This window comes from Dysidea avara, chromosome 8 (assembly GCF_963678975.1).
Source record: "Dysidea avara chromosome 8, odDysAvar1.4, whole genome shotgun sequence".
Classification (NCBI taxonomy): domain Eukaryota; kingdom Metazoa; phylum Porifera; class Demospongiae; order Dictyoceratida; family Dysideidae; genus Dysidea; species Dysidea avara.
The window spans coordinates 19,209,487-19,227,139 of record NC_089279.1 but is presented as its reverse complement, the minus strand read 5'-3'; the positions used below and the strand labels follow the sequence as shown (position 1 = coordinate 19,227,139).

Below are 17,653 nucleotides of genomic sequence, written 5' to 3'. Positions count from 1 at the left end.
AGAAACTTTACCAACATTTAAACCAGGGACGTACATAACCAACATCCACATCCTTAACCACTGAATCACTGCTATCTTGGCTGCTTACCTCACTTAATTTAATGAATATTCTAGTTTAAATCTGCTTATTATAATTTCATAGATCTACCAATGGAAATTCTACATTGCTTTAGAACATTCTATGTAAGAAGTCCTCAAAAATGTAAGTCCTATTAGGCCGTGCAAAGTTAATTATATGTTTCTGGTCTTACCAATTCCCCATAATTGACCAGGTTTTTTTTGTAATAACTTTTTGATGTGGTGCACTTCATTTGACATGGCAGTACATGGAAAAACAAAGTCAATGTATAAAGTTAGTACATCTTTATAAGAAAAGTGTTTACAAGGCATGAAAACCTTTCAACAGATATAAAATATTTTAAATTATTACATGGTGATTGCACAATTCAATCAGCAAAAAAGACCAGGAAGGGAACTAGAAACATATAATTAAGGCCTTAGAGTATTACAATAAAACATGTTATACAATACATTTACAAGTCTGTCTTCAGTAGACATGTGAGTAAAAACAAACCTTAAAGTCAGCCACAGGCTGATTTTGGGACTTTATAAGGTACAAAAACCTGAAATCTACACAAAATAGCTAAGCTAAGAATATTAATGGTGCGGCCTTTACAAGCTTGGATATGAAAAAAAGTTGTAAAATCAATGGTGACAGCCAAGAAATGGCTGCAATGATGCTAATGAAAATAAATCTTAATAATGGCTATATGCATTGTTAAAATTTACATAATTGCAGCCATTTTTTGGCTGCCACTTCTGATTTCACAACTTTTTTCACCCAAGCTTTTCCATACCAGCTTGGCTGTTTTGTGCGGATATCATTTACAGGTGGTGCACATATCGACAATACTGATCAGTTAATTATGATTAGAGACACATTCAGAGAATAGTTAAATAGCTACATAGTATAATATCAAGTGCACATGTACAGTTGCACTGTAGTCACCAGATACACAGTGTATGTGTTTATCTTACGTGATGTACAGTTTCTCATACATTCACCAAAAGCATCTCCATAAGTTCCTGATGGACAGCTCACTACACAAGCGTCACTCTCAGAGTCATAATAGGTTGGATAGTTGCAGCAATCTGTACAAAATTAATAAATTCAAACACAACTATTCACTCCATAAGTGGGTCACAGCATCATTGACATGGATGTTAGCTAGTAGTGTAGTAAAAGTAGTGTTGTTGGCTGGTATTGGCTAGGTTGGACAATTATTGGCCATAAGGCCTTTCAATTGATTAAACCCTACCCATTTAGTAATATGTTACCTCTTCAAACAAGTGTGAACAACTTATTATTATTATTATCAATTATCACAATATAGCACATATGGATATATTTCATTGTCTATAATAACTGTTATTACAAGACAGGATGTTAGTGAACACTTTGACACCACCCCATGCAAGGCTTGCCCATGTTGAGTCATTGTTCACAAAATTTACAATGCGACAGTAACAGGCTAGCTATATAGCTAATACATGCACTAACAGTCTTTACAAAATCTAACTTAACCTTTTTACAATACACATATAACTATGTATGTAGGTGGTATACTACTGAATATGTCATCAGATCCACATAATTCCATGCAACATAACAAAATCCATAGACATACAAATCATCATATTGCACACACGCAGCTGATCATTGTGACATGTATGATTACAATGCTACACCATTGCATTACTTCAACCTCAACTTCAACGTTTGGGTAAATAGCTAATTGACCATGATTTATAAACACACTCTTGATGACATTTTCAAAACCGTACAGAATTTTCATAGACCTTTCATGGACTTATCCACTGAAGCTACTCTCCAACAGCTAGCTATACAACCAAAACAGCTCAAAAACGATTTACTATAGCTAGGAGCTACTGTACAGTAGCTAATTCTATAATGAAAATTAAATGTAGCTAACAGAAACAGTTCTGACATCGGCCAACTTCGATAGTGGCCTGGCGATACTTCAAACTGTGTATGATTAGACACAGTCTCGCGCCAACACCGTTTTGTGTGGGGGAGGGACCTCCCCCCACACACAAAAAGCAAACTCACCATTCTGCTCGGTGCCCAGTCCAAATCTTATTGTAGTCCCTGCGTTGATGGCGAAAAGCAATAGTACAGTCTTGTATGGAGTCATTAAATCACTGTAACGCGGCTATAACCACTTCCTCGTAAGTTGTTTTGGTTTGAATAATAGGGCGTGGCAAAATGAGAAATTTAACGGTTGCACGTGGTCGCCGCACTGTACGCGTGTGTCAGCGACTAGCTTCGGCTACGAATGACGATAATAATTATGCAATTGGCAATGCTATGCATCTTGACTATCAACCCCCCCCTTCCTTTTGAGGTGACGCTTATCAATTAGAGATGGTTGATATACTGGTACATTAAACGGGGCGCTTATAAATTGTTATTGTTAGCTATTAGTGTTATTGTTATGTTATTATCAATTTTGTCAAAATACCGGGTTGTACAAAAGGACAAGCCTGTAGGCGTACTTCCCACAAAAAGCACATACACACCAGAAATTACAAAAACAATTTAGTGCTTTACAGTGACCAGCACTGAGGGTCTGACAGCAACATGTGCTGCAGCCTTAGGATTACCTATAAACCTAATTTCAAGGACTTGGACTTAGTGACTTATAGCTGAAAAGGTGTAACAGAAAAGGGGCCAAAGTAAGGGAAAAAAAAAATCCCTCCAACCCCAGGATTGAACTGCAGGTCACCTAATGTCTAGTTGGGGCCACACTCAGTCTCCTCCAGGAGGAATGGATTTTCTTCCTTAAACCTAAAGTATTTATTGTTATTAGTGCTTTACAGTGACCAGCACTGAAGGTCTGACAGCAACATGTGCTGCAGCCTTGGGATTACCTAACCTAATTTCAAGGACTTAGACTTAGTGACTTATAGCTGAAAAGGTGTAACAGAAAAGGGGCCAAAGTAAGGAAAAAAAATCCCTTCAACCCCAGGATTTGAACTGCAGGTCACCCAATGTCTAGTTGGGGCCACACTCAGTCTCCTCCAGGAGGGATGGATTTTCTTCCTTAATCCTAAATTTTAATGAATAAGTGCCACATGAGAGAAAGGAGTCTGTTGCGTGGTAGGAATAGCTATATAACATCTGTAACGTTAAGGTGGTACTGTTTGACCATAATCAGTGTTTTGACTGAGATCTCTCCTAGGTACTTCAGTCTGGCTGAAAAGTGCACTTGGAGTGAGATCTAAGGCTAAAATCTAGTGAGACATGTTTATATCACTACCAGAGAAGTATGCCATGAAACGTTTATGATTTTTCCATGAAATGTTAAATCTCCCCTATGAAATGTACCATGAAAGTCGATTCATGTTATACCATGGGTTGTTTCATGGGCCATGAAATACATCTATCGATCAGATTATCATGGTAATTTCATGGTATTACAGAGATTTCATGGGTGCAGTACCCATGAAACGTTAAAATTCATGGGATAAACCATAGATATTTTCATGGGTATTTCATGGTTATTTTCATGGAAATTTCATGCACTGTATCTGCATGGTAGTGTTACTTATGAGTGAGGTCCCCTCTCAGTAGAACATTTTCTATAAAAATTGCACTTTCTTTGACTATTTTCATTTATTTCTCTCCATTTTTAGCCTTTACATCTGGCAAACTTGATTACTTGTTTCTCATCCACAAAAATTTAGATTTCCATGTGCCATTTTTCATTATTCATTATTAAAGAAAATACTCCAAATCAAGCTGTCTGTTACTATAAAGGTTAACTAAAGCCTTTTAAGAACTAGTACTGACATTTTACCACCATATAAGGTGCAAGTGACATTTTCTGTGCTGTAAAATAATAGCCAGCCTTCTTAGTATCAAAATAATTAAGTGTACACGTAATTAATAACAGCAATAATTAATTAGAGGCAGTGGGGCAAAAAGGGATGCGGGCAGGCAATCAAGTTTGCTTGGCCTTAGAGTACTGTAGTGCCTTGTTGAGAAGTTCATAAGTTAGTGAAATTAAATCATGTGAGAGCCTGCAGATACCCAAGACAGAACATCATATGTGACCAATGTGTGTGCCTCACACATAGCTAATGCATGTAGTGTCCTGGATTAGATGCTCCACCAATATTTCTTTTTTTCTTTACTGAGGTCAGCTGTAACCTACTTGCATGGAGCCAGGTCTCATCATGGCAGCCCAGTGACTATTGGAGCACTTGACCTTGCAATATCTGAGGGTCAGGTGCTTCCATCACATGTACTGAATTGTTGTTTCTTGTTTTTTTTTTAAATTTTACTTGTTATATTAAAAAAAGTGAGAATTAAGGTGTCTGCCTAGGTACCTACTAATAAGAGACCACTGCTATATGTAAATACTCTTGTATCTACCATTATCATGCATGTACTCATCAGCAAATCAACATTCACAATAGCATGCCAGAGACAACCAGTAGGAAGTTATGGCAGTAAAAAATAGTATAAACACATCATCATAAAGTGACACGCCTCACAAGTAACTAATACATTTACCTTGTGGTTCAACTCATAAGTCCTTTATTATAAAGTTTAAGTTATTAAATACAGTCAATGTTGTGAAGCGTAGGCCATGCAAGTATCCAAAATATTAGAATGCAACAGTGGGCTCTAATAAGAACAATGCATGCGCAGCATCGTGAGCAGAACACGTTGGCAGTAATTCATACCTGTTGTAAGAAATCTCGCCAGTTGCAGTGGCTTTGAGTCTTCAAGATGGGTACTCGTTGTTCTCGCCTGCTGAGGAAGGAGAGGGTTGTCGTCCTTGGGAAGCTTGACTGCTGGATTGAGCAGGCAAGGAGCTGGCTTTGTCACGCCGGGGGATGGACCGCCTCAAGGAACGGGTGTTCCGGGCAAGACAGCAAAGTGACAGGATGTGACATTACAGTACTAGTGGCTACCGTCAGGGTCGTCTCTAGAACTGGGTCACTTGCCTCGGCCCACGCACGGTATCACTGTCACCTGGGACAGCTCCATCGCCGCTGGACTCGTCGCTAACATCAGTGACTACAGCTCCACCTCGTGCCATAGCCAGTTCATCGGACGCCCCCTAATCCACTTGATCAAAAGATAATGTGGTCTGAATTTACATTAGCTTCCACATATGCATTTGGATACATATGCATACAGTGCTGCATATTATTACATGTAATGTATCCAAATGCATACTTGGAAGCAAATGTAAATTCAGCATATATAGTACACTGTACCTGTTAATGATGAGGTAGTTTCACTGGTTTTTTCAGCCTAACAATGAGAAGCATGTGATACTTAATTTTGTAAATAGTAAGGTGTAACTAATAGTCATTAGAAAATACAATGCATGAAATTGTTTTTGATTTTTGTAATGCAGAGCCTAAGAGGGGCAAATCCAGACTTATGGAAAGGGGGGGGGGGGGGGTCAAAAATGAACTGAGGCACTACACTGTTTCTGGTTTGATAAGGTGAGACCAAAAAAAAAGGTCACAACCAGCTGACAATAGCTACCCACCTCACCAACCATGCATTTATAGCTGATAAAGTACATAAAAATCCTTAAATAGCTCACTATACACTGTTCTAATACTTTGACTGCTCTATTAGAGTATCTCGATCTTGGTATACTAAAAATTTTTGGAGGGGGGTCAAGAGTCCCCTTTGTCCCCCTGTATCTGCCCCTGAGTGCCTAAGACCCTCTAATTGAGAAAATTGATTACTTTTTGTTAAAAGTACCAAATTTCTTGTGGGGTTTGTAGCATGTATACTAAGTGACTTAGAAAGGGAGGCATGTGAAAAGTCCTTTGGAACCCTATTTTTGGACCTTGTCAATAAACAATTTATTTACATGTAAAACAATTAACATCCTATTAGTTAAAAGCTGGATCTAGTATTAGACCAGTACAAATCCTACAGCTGCAACATGATGATTCATTAAATGCCACATGAAACAAATTGTTTTCTCAGCCTGGTAGTAAACAAAATGACTGAAAATGCTATTTCAAGGAGTTTTATTAAAGTTTTGCATTTTCAATGCACACACAGTTCTGTAGTATCATGTACAAAGTTCATCCCAGGGGCGGATCCAGAATTTGGAAAGAGGGGTGCACCTTGCTGAAAAAGTTGAAGAGAAAAAAAAAGGTCACAACAATAATAGCTAGTTATCCTTTACCAAATATATATATGATATTATCACGTATATAAAATAAAATCCTTATCCTTATCTATAGCTTCATAGGTAAGCTACACTGCCTCATGAACACTGTGACTACTTTATTAGAGTAATTGACTGCTCTATTAGAGTATCTCGATCTTATATGTAATTTTTGAAGATCCGCCATTGCATCCTGATGAGTATCATTTCTTTATTGAAAGTATATAACAAAAGTCATTGAATGATGAAATTTTATATGGTTACAGGTGGACATAAGTCATTGGAATATCAGAGTATATACCAAACCATCAAATTGTCTCTACAATACTAATTGGAGTTGATCAATATAGCAAGGATAGTTGTTCGATTTATCCACATACAGAGGAAGTCAATAATTTTATGTCCACCTGTAGCTAATTAAAGCTTCATCATTCGATAACTTTTATTGTACACTTTCGATAAATAAACAATACACATCAGGATGATCCTTGTACATGATACTACGGATCTGTATGCATTGGAAATGCAAAACTTTAACATAATTCCTTGGAAAATAACATTTCAGCCAATGGCTGAAATGTTATTTTCCAAGGAATTATGATTCAACCTTTAGATTAATAGGATATTGATTGTTTTCCATGTAAACAAATAGTTTTATTTACAAGGTCCAAAAAATAGCATTCCAAAGGACATCTTACTTGCCTTCATTTTTAAAGTCACTTTGTAGTACACGTGCTACAAACCCCATAAGAAATTTGGTGCTTTTATCAAAAAGTGAACAGTTTTTGGCTTAGGCGCTGAATTATTAGGAGATAACAAGTTCTTTAAAATCCACTAAGAGACCTCTGGAGAAGTTCTCTACAATGGTTAAAGGTCTCCTAGCAGTATGATCTGCACGTCTCCAGTTGAGGGAATCAACATGCAGCACACCTAACTAATGATCTATGGTGTCCTGAGTATTATTGCAGATCTCACTAATGATCACTGAATTGCTATGCCTCCCTAAGAAACAGTGGAGTTGCTTTCTATTATAGATAACAACATGGAAACCGATTGTGAGTTTACATTTTGTGCAAGATATGCAACCCACAATCAATCAATTTACCAGTATAAATACACCTCCACTATTTTCTAAATCAAACAGAGACCGTCCACTCATGTCTTCATGTTTTAAAATCCCAAGGCAAAGCCAAGGGTTTTAAAATCTGTTGGTCTCTATAACAAAATAACTCTACATAGCATACATTACTATGTATCACTACTATAAATGATACAGTTTAATAGATCAAGGTACATACAGTAGTGTGTCATGTGACCCAAGAAGCTGCATACCATACCAGTGCATAGCAGGAAGAGCAATAACGCAAGTTTCATGCAAATGTAGCAGCGGCAATGGAAAAGGGTGGAGGGGGCTGTAGGTCCTCTCAAAGAGATTATGGAGGGGCTTAGCCCCTTTAAAATTATCCCTAGCTGTCATTGAACAATTGTGCAAAATGTATAGCTACCTGCAATTCTAGTGAATCAACTAGAATTCTACTCTAAATGCATCAAGATCAATATACCCTAGTAGAATTGTCACCCTAATATATAGGCAGGAGTCTATTATGCTTTTTAGCCTTCTAATTATCTTTTACTGGCAATTCTTTTTAAATTTACTTATTATTCCCAAAATTATTCCTGTAATTTGTGCAAAAACTATCATTATTAGTTAGAGTTTTAGATAAGTGACTGCTATATTAGAATTACGGTCACGAAGTTGAATGCCCTATTAGAATATAAGTGACTGCTCTATTAGAGTATCTCGATCTTTTTACCATTTTTTATGCTTGCACTGTTTCAGTGTTGTATCCAATAGATTTTTGCATCACACTACAAGAAAATGTATAATTTTGTACTAATTGTTCCTAGAACTCATCCAATTATTCCGGAATATTCCCTAGTTCTTTCTACTACCTATATATTATTCCCAAAATTATTCCGGCAAAATAGACGCGTCCCTACTAATATAACAGTTAAATATTTATGGTAATTGCTGAAATCACAATTTTGAGTAGAATATATTCTCAAACATTTCCTGGAGGTGCCCCCAGACCCTGATGCAGGTCAACTGGATACTAAAGCGCTAATAACAATAACAATAATACAACCTCAAGACACCCTAATAGAGCAGTCACTCTAATACAGCAATCAAGCTAGTACCTGTATAAATAGTATTCTTCAAAAATTGCTCTCAGATTCAATGTCAGATGGTCTAATTTTCAATAGTTCTATGTCCCCAGACCCTCCATAAATTGCATGCTAGTGTGCTTTGTACACCAAGTCATGTCACCACCTACCAACATCCCAATCCCACCCCCCTCCAAAAAAGTTGTCTCCTCCACCCCCGATAATATAGCTTTGCACTACTTTTATGCAATGAGACAATTATTTTGTGGAAATGCCCTCCATCTTAAGTAGTCCTCATCAATTTTTAGTAGGTATTTTGGAAATGCAAGCCTAAAAACTGCTTAATTTGTTGTTGTTGTTTTTGTTGTTGTTGTTGTTTTTTTGTTTCTGTTTTTTTTACTTTTTCTTCATCTTTTGCATGCTTACAAAGCTGCAATGTGTTATCTTATTGTTGTGAAATTTGGCACACATAAAGAAGGTTCATCGGTTGACTTAAATACCAAGTAACTATCATACCTCAGTGTTCTGTGGTTTCGTAGAAATCAAAGCTATGGAATCATAGCAATTAAAAAAGCTAAGCACAGATAGCTAGTTCACAACTGAGATTCATAAAAAGACTAATGTTTGTCATGCCTGCAAGGCAAATGAATTATAGTAAATAACAAGTTGAAAATCATTGTGTGGATATATAGCCGATATCCATTATACGTAGCTTGAAGCATTTGAAATTGTAAATAAAATGGGATAAAAGCTTGGGAATTATATATAATGCAAAAGTTTAATCATAACGTGTGTAATAACACGCAACCTGCAATTTCTAATTCAGAAAAAAATTGTTATTGATGCTCAATGCAAGAATGCAGCATCCACGATGGTGACCATTCCATTATTGCAGGATTGGGAAGAGTGCCGTTAAATGGCATGGATCTACAGTGATGATCTACAGATACAGTTGTGATGGTCTGATGTGTTTTAAATACAAAACAGTCACCCTAATAGAATGCTCATGTGGCAAATAATATTTTTCTGAACTAAATGAAGTGCCCTTGCCATCCAGCACTGCATAATAAAAGAATGTATTTATTTCTTTGTTTAGTAAGGTTTAGCTACACACATTAAGCCCAGCCATGTTACAAGTCACCCTATAGAGAATTCAGCTGTGTAACAAGTCACCCTGTAGTGAGTTCAGCTACAAATGATTTGTACAGAATTCAGCTATGTTACATGTGACCCTGTAAAGAATTCAGCTACATTACTAGTCTCTCTGTAGAGAATTCAACTTCTTTTAAATCCACAGACTGGACTAGGCTCCTAGACAAGCATAAGGCAACTATTAAGACATTACATCCACTCTTAATTTCAAAACATTAGAATGCTGAATTAATTATGCATATTGAAGCACCTTTGATTTAATAGCTTGTGTTTGCAATATCCAATTTCTATCATTTTGAATATTGCTCTGCTTCTTATAGTTGTCTCCTTGTTGCTTACAGCTTTTAGCTTTCATATACTGTACAAATGTCAATTGAATAGAGACATGTTTCTATGAAATTCTGCTGACATTATTTACTAACCTTTTTCTTCCGCAATACATGAAATAAAAAGATAAAAAGCCCCTACAATTATTTAGCTTAAATAACTTTGTATTATGTATGGTGTTTACCTGAAAAGTATTTAAGATGGTAAATATATAGGAAAACACAATGGTACGTCTGCTGACAGCAAATAGTCCTATGATCCATGTAGTACCAAGTATAGGGAGCAAGGCAAATGCACCTACTATAAGACTTCTGTGTACATATATACAGTTTGTATACATTCTCAAATTTATAGGCATTCATATTATCTTATATACCTTACAGTAGCAGCTTTTGAAGATTGTACTCCAGCCAACTTGAATCGCTTACTCTGATAAATTTTCCATAACGTGGCACATAGGAAAATAAAGTTGATCTGCAAAAAATTTACCTAGATAGTAGTACCAAGATGGTATTACATTGTACCAGTATTATCAGTAGCATAGGAGCAACGAAGGCCTATATTGTGCCATCATCCTCAGATAGCCAGCATCTAGAAATAGATGTAGATGAAATTTTAGTGAGTGATGTATTTAATAATGTTTATTGCTAGAATTTCTACTAGAATTTAAACTTCTAGATTTTTTTATACTGGTTTAATAGTGCTGAAACGATTATTTGGTTATTTGACTATTCAGTCAGCATGACACTATTCGATTATTTTGTTAACACTCCATTCAAATATTTGTTAGCATTTTATACACTGTGATTGCATGGATAAAGCCAGCCTTGAAACTTAAGATTGTAAACAAAGTGGTATATTTATGCTGTAAAAGTTCTATTGGCTTTACCTTGCATCCTAGCAAAGGTTTTAGTACTTACTCAACAGAAATGCATGCTTAAAGAATAATCGAACATTCGGTCATTTTGTTCACAACTGTTCAAATAGTAAAAATCGCTATTCATTTCAGCACTAATTTGTTGCATCTTTTTAAATTCCTAAATCTGCAAGTGCAGATGGTATTTTGTATGAGTTAGTAACTACATAAAACACAAGAATTTGAACAAAAAAGATAGGTCATGGTGAACGCATTACAACATACAAAATAGTGCATCTTGGGACCAACATTAAATTAGAAAAAACTTCAGCCTGTAGCATTGTTAACCATGGTTTCATTTTATCAGAAAACTTTTGGTGTAAATTAGTCAATTAGTTGGTTATTAAATCACTAACGTCAACAATATTTGACAAAACAGGTTTCAAGACTTTTGTGCAATTGGGAAGTATTTAGTCAAACTTGGATGAGATGAAGCCAAGTGCAATTTTGACTGCTACAAGTACTTTAATTTATGTTTTGTAGAGGTGGATCATCTATCTAATTCTGTGTGATCATTAACTTCTAACTGGTGATTGCATCAGCACTTAAATGGCTTTTGAATCTAATTGGCAGTGTTGGGAGTAACGCGTTACTTATGTAACGCGTTATGTAATATTATTACTTTTGTGGTAACAAAGTAATATAACGAAATACGCTATGAAAACAGGTAATATAACGCAAGATACTTTACTTACAAACGTAACGCGTTACCTAAGTAATATAATCACTGTAACGAGTCTAATATGACGTAATATTATTACTAAAAGTAACGAAGTTACTAATCTCGTTAGTAATCCTCTGAGTAACGCCTAACCACAACGAAGTAACAAGGCCTACTGAATGAAGCTTATTCACTAGCTTCTTACTTATAACCAAGATTTGCACATTGTCCAACAATGCAATCATGTCACGTAATAAGGTGGTAGTTTCACACGTGACAGCTTAAGGCTGTGGACACAAAGTAATATAATATGTAATATTATTACAGTTACTTTATTTTATGGGTAATATGTAACTGTAACTAAATAGTTCTGTTGCAAGTAATATGTAATATGTAACTAGTTACTTTTACAAAGTAACTTGCCCAACACTGCTAATTGGTTACTTATGATATAACTAGTTGCTGCACTTTCAAGGTCTTTTATGTCAGCAAATCTGATCAGCTACTTGAAATATCATTGTTGCACTTATGAAGACTTCTATCATTGGCTAAGGCCACTCCAATTGGTAATTATGTTTCTGGTCCTTTGAAAATCAGTTTTAGGTGCGGGCGGGCGGAATTCAGCAACAAAGCAACAATGAAGTGACTGCTCAATTAGAGTATTTTTTGTGATTCACTGAATGTTCTATTAGAGTATATCGATCTGTACTATACACTCCGCCCATTTCTTGCAGGTTTTCACTGATAAAATACTTAGATAGTTAGATTTAGCATACTTGTTGCGGCCCAATATTTGTTTCTGAAATTCAGGTTCTTCAAAAAGTTGATGCGGGCATTTTTCCCATGTATTTCTGAAATTTCACATTCTCCAAAAAAGGATGCGGGCGGTGGACCAGAAACATAATTACCAATTGGAGTGGCCTAACCTGATTAGCTATTTATTTTTCACAGTCACACTTTAATGTTTTCTGTAATTCTTTTATCTCTTGGCTGCTTTACAGTGCAATTACATCCTACTATTGAGATTAATGTGCAGTCTGTATTTTTTTTTTTTACTGTAACAAATACAGTGCACATAACATAATATAATGGCAAACTAAAGATTGACAAAAATTACATCACTATTATGGCAAACTAAAGATTATAGATGGAAAAGATTGACAAAAATTTCACATTGCTGGTAGAATAAAATTCACATAAAATAGTATCAGGTGTAGAGTGTTTCATCATATTCTCCAGTATTGGATACTGGTAAAACACTGTGCTATACTGTATGTATACTTTTATCAACAACAGTCACTTCTCCCATTAGAGAAAATAGTTACATAGCTAGGGTGGGTAAAGTGTGTAATCACAGTTTGTGGAACTATTATTTTGAATACACATGCCATATGGCAAATGTGTGGAAACTGAATGGTGCTGTCACAACTAATCATAACTAACGTTTGATCTGATCCATAATATCTGTGGGCAGCACCAAAAGATATTGCTACAACTGGTACTGGTAGTCCTTGAACAAAGATAACATTGAACCACAGATACCAGCAATAAATTGCTTAACATTACAACATACCCCAGCCTAGTGCTGTATAAAATTTCCAATTTAAGAAGAACCCTTCATACAGCACTAAGTAGAACCGTGTAAGAAGAAAAGCTCCTTCACAAAGCATCCAACAAAATGCAGCCAAGAATGTGTAGTGAAGTATTACAGCAACAATAGCACAACCAACCTGTGTATATATACAAAATGCGTAACAACACTCTATTATTTTTTTATGCAGCTCAATTAAAAAACAGTGATGAATAATGCTCACATCAGTATTATTTGCAGCTTCAATTCCAGAAACAAAAGTGATCAATCCCAATGTGAGTGACAGTGAAAGATTAAAATGAACAAAATCCTGAATTCCATCAAATACCTTGTTCCTATATACATACCAGACATGAGTATATTACTGAAACAAAGCAAATTTTAGTACATACTTTAACAATAGTATTGTTGTAATAGTCAGGATGAGGCAGGTAATGGATATTCCACATCCAATATAGCTAATGTATGAAAGTGCTTCCTCCTGTAAGACAAGGCAATGTTTATATATGTTTAGTAAATAAATAAGCATACTTCATTCTCAGATCCAGATTCACTTCCAACTAACACTGCAAAACTAGTGAGATGAGAGCTTGAGCACTGGATAAAGTTTTCATTGCGTTGTGTTGTAGCAACTCCTTCAGTTGACCAGCCTCCTCTAAAAATAGCAATTTAAGAAGTTACAAAAATTTCAGTGCCTAACAAATTAACTTACGTCTCAAAATCCCAGAATACACAAAAAGTATTTAAGCTTTCCTGTAAGATTTAAGAGTCGCATGCGTAAATAAGCATGTAATTTGCAGATGGAAGCTGAGTCACACCATATATTGAAAAGAAAATGTGGTACTCTGCGTAGCTCCATGGTCTCTTTTCCAAAGCACACCATTTTGTATTATAGCTGTCTGCTAGGTAGGGTAGGCTACACAACAAATTTGATTAAATTCACTCCAGCCATTTGTGAGATATTGGTGGCCAAAGATTCAATTGTTTTTTTTTTGTTGTTGTTTTTTCTTCTTAACTTCCACACAGTGTGATGCACTGGCTTTCTTGGCTGCACGACACTCTACCATGTGTCTTGATATAGACGAAGAAACCTTTAGGGGTTTCAATTTGGTATTTTATAACAAGTTTTGCAAAGTTTGTGAAAGGAATAATCTAGGCTACTGTAGACCTTAGCCTAGATTATTCTTTATACACACTGGTTATATGAAATGCAAAGGCACAATTCAATTAACTTGAAATTTGGCACAGATAAAAATATAAAGTGTTGAATTCATGTACAAATTTTGCAAGAAATCTAATAAGTGTCTGTGATGCTATGAATATTTCTTGTGTAAAAAAGGGTTGATCAAACTGCTTCAGGGTAAATTGCTTATGGGGAATAGCTTGAAATGTGGTGTGTACATGGCTGGTCATCAACAGTGCCTTTTGATGGTTAGAAAAATGAAAATGCAACAACTACAGAGTTACAAAGCAAAAGTCAAACAACTGTAAATCACAGGGTCAAGATACTCTAATAGAACAGTCGCAATAAAGTTTTTTTTTAAATGCATGAAAAATGACCTACCATAGTTTGAACCAGGGACCTCCATACTGAACACCCAAATCCCTAACTACTTAGCCACTACTATCATGGTTGATCACCTTAATTAATAACTTCTATATAAATGAAAATTCTAGCTAAAATCTACTTAATTATACTATCATAGATCTACAAATGGAAATTCTTGATTGTTCTAGATATGTGCGTTTTATTGGAATTCCTCAAAGAAATGTGCACTCTATTAGAACATTACAATAATACTACCAATAAATCATATAAACAATACAATTATAACTTCCGTCATCACTGTGTCTGTAGATGTGTGAGTAAAAATAAACCACAAAACCAACCTATGGCGGCCATATAGAGTACAAAAAGATAAGAAATCCACACAAAACAGCCAAGGTGTGCAAAAAGGGTGCATCTTCAATAGCCTAGGTGAAAAAGTAGTGAAATCAAAGGTGGCAACCAAGAAATGGCTTCAATGATATCAATACTAAAAAATTGTAAAATATAGTAGCTGTTTGCATTATTAACAGTTAACATCACTGCAGTCATTTCTTCGCTGTCACTTTTGATTTTGCAACTTTCCTTCACCCAGGCTATTGAAGACTGCATCACAGCTTGCAATTAGCTGTTTTTTTTGAGACACTTCCTGTCTCAAAATTTTCTAAGCTTCCCCTCCCTAAATATTTTACTATATAACTAATTGACATTCAAACAACTTCTTACAGTTTTATAAGTTATGTCATATAGAAAGAGACATTCATCAATGGTGGGACATTCGGGACAGATGCCCCAAATTTTCAAGGTGTAGCTCCTTAAGGGCTATATACATATATTTGCAGATTGCAATGTAGTATACAAAGCATACACATTGTAACACATATAGCTGTATTTATCTTTAATTATAGTAGATGTATATAGAGGGAAGCACAGGCATCCATCCCACAACCTCCCCAGCTTAAGCAAATACATTCAGTATTGTTCATCTGAGTGAAAGATTAACCAGAGTATCAGCAAGAGTAAACTCTTGGTATCAGATTACCAAATCTGTATAAATAGGCCTATAAAATTAAACAGCATGACTTTCAAAAGCATAACTAATAGGCATAACACACATAAGGTCACATTTCTAATAATAAACAGCTGTTGTCATACAACATGTGAAGTTATGGTCTCAGGACTCTCAGTCATTGTCATCACATTGGAATCCTTATCAAGACACAAGGTAGTGTGTCGTGCAGCCAAGAAAGCTGGCACATTACACCGCCAGTATATTTTTTACAGGAAGAAACAAAATGCAATTTCATGTGTACTATATGTAGCTCTGTGCTCCATGCTTGAATTGGAATCGTTTTTATGCTTCAAATGCCCGCTGCCTTCAGTACACCACATGCCAAATTTGAGGAAGATTACCTAATGCATGGTGAAATATGAGCCTTCAAAATTTCTTCATCTTTTTTCTTCATTTAGGGGGATTGGGGTGATTAGATTATTCTTTTCGTACATGTTACAAAAACTTATAAAATGCAAATGTGAAACTTGATTTTCTTGAGCTTTGGTACAATTTTAAGAGTGTATTGTGGCACAATCATGTACCAAGTTTGGTGTAAATATGATTAATAGTCATAGAGATATGGATAGGCTTGAGCCAATTCTGCTTTGAAAATTGCCTATTGTGCTTTTCAGCAGTGCTAAAAAATCCAGCCTATTATGCTCAAAATTATGCTCTCAAAATCAAGATTATGCTCGAGAACTGACTGTTTAATTAGAACCACCCCAAAAACACCTTCGCTGTAAAAAAGGCGCGCCCAAGAAACTACAAGTACCTGGAACCCAATGTAAAAAACAAAAAGAAAAAACAGCTCAGCTGAAGTGAAAAGTAACTGGTAACTTAAAGAGCTGATATCTGAAGCGGCCAAGAATACAATTACTAATTTAAAAGTTTAATCCATGCAAGAACACCTTGGCTATAAAACAGGTGTGTACATAAAAGTAACTGGCAACTGAAATGGCTGATATCTGAAGCGGCCAAGAATGAATGGTCATATACAACTAATTCAAAAATTTAACTCTGAACCTTTATAATTCAGCTGTGTTCTATATTCACTCTTGCTGCATCGTAAAGTAATTTCTTTTAACTCTAATTGGCTGGAAATTTGGCCACCTTTTTTTGCTCTATTATACTGACTATTAAAAAAGGCGGCCAAGTTACCAGCCAATTAGAGTTAAAAGAAATTACTTTACGATGCAGCAAGAGTGAATATAGAACACAGCTGAATTATAAAGGTTCAGTGTTAAATTTTTGAATTAGTTGTATATGACCATTCATTCTTGGCTGCTTCAGATATCAGCCATTTCAGTTGCCAGTTACTTTTATGTACACACCTGTTTTATAGCCAAGGTGTTCTTGCATGGATTAAACTTTTAAATTAGTAATTGTATTCTTGGCCGCTTCAGATATCAGTTCTTTAAGTTACCAGTTACTTTTCACTTCAGCTGAGCTGTTTTTTCTTTTTGTTTTTTACATTGGGTTCCAGGTACTTGTAGTTTCTTGGGCGTGCCTTTTTTACAGCGAAGGTGTTTTTGGGGTGGATATCACTCATTTTTGTCAGTGATAGACTCTACATTTGGCCCAAAGGTAATTTTTTTGGAAATGAGCAATTAACATTAATGCAGAATATTATCTTGGAGAGTCAGTAAAATCCATACATAATAATCAGTGGCGGATCTAGAAGAGTTTCTGGGGTTTCGACAGAAACCCCCTTTTAAATTTAGCTCAGTAGCAGTCTAAATACATAAACATTGTTGTACTGACAATTTGTCATATCAAACAGCTATAATATTATACTATTATATTTCATGCAGTAGCATGCATGCAGTTGCACTTTACTGGCACCATTTTATAGCTATTAAACCCTCAGCAATACTTCACTTTTCATCTGCCACTGCGTTAAAAACGATCGAGATACTCTAATAGAGCAGTCAAGTAACTACTCTAATAGAACAATCAAAGCTACAGCTCCCATCTTTGTTATAGTATTTGCAGTTTAAAACATTAGAT

The 17,653-nt window shown here is 35.6% G+C and overlaps 3 protein-coding genes across 8 annotated transcripts in view; 1 reads left to right on the top strand and 2 right to left on the bottom strand.

Annotated features, from left to right (window-relative positions):
- Positions 1-2,271, bottom strand: part of LOC136264457 (neurogenic locus notch homolog protein 1-like) — a 44,848-nt gene extending 42,577 nt beyond the window's left edge. For all 3 annotated transcript variants that reach the window (XR_010705124.1, XM_066059196.1, XM_066059197.1), the window contains exons 1-2: positions 2,132-2,271; positions 1,039-1,152 (exon numbers count right to left, since the gene is read on the bottom strand). Coding sequence is in view for 2 of the 3 variants with exons in the window: in XM_066059196.1 (XP_065915268.1) it covers positions 1,039-1,152; positions 2,132-2,216 (199 nt within the window). In the remaining variant the exon portion in view is untranslated. The remainder of the gene's footprint in view (positions 1-1,038; positions 1,153-2,131) is intronic.
- Positions 1-17,653, top strand: part of LOC136264458 (uncharacterized) — a 96,603-nt gene that overhangs the window by 75,809 nt on the left and 3,141 nt on the right. The gene's annotated exons all lie outside the window — the stretch shown is intronic.
- Positions 4,563-13,929, bottom strand: LOC136263648 (putative adhesion G protein-coupled receptor E4P). Its single transcript, XM_066058289.1, has 16 exons — positions 13,891-13,929; positions 13,759-13,799; positions 13,578-13,701; positions 13,439-13,527; positions 13,270-13,381; positions 13,029-13,185; positions 12,899-12,965; positions 10,403-10,469; positions 10,255-10,352; positions 10,063-10,189; positions 9,974-10,015; positions 9,802-9,909; positions 7,339-7,448; positions 5,314-5,350; positions 4,774-5,161; positions 4,563-4,714 (listed from the first exon to the last, which is right to left on the bottom strand). Exons 1-8 carry the CDS (start codon positions 13,927-13,929, stop codon positions 10,436-10,438), a joined length of 663 nt encoding a protein of 220 aa, XP_065914361.1. The 3' UTR covers positions 4,563-4,714; positions 4,774-5,161; positions 5,314-5,350; positions 7,339-7,448; positions 9,802-9,909; positions 9,974-10,015; positions 10,063-10,189; positions 10,255-10,352; positions 10,403-10,435.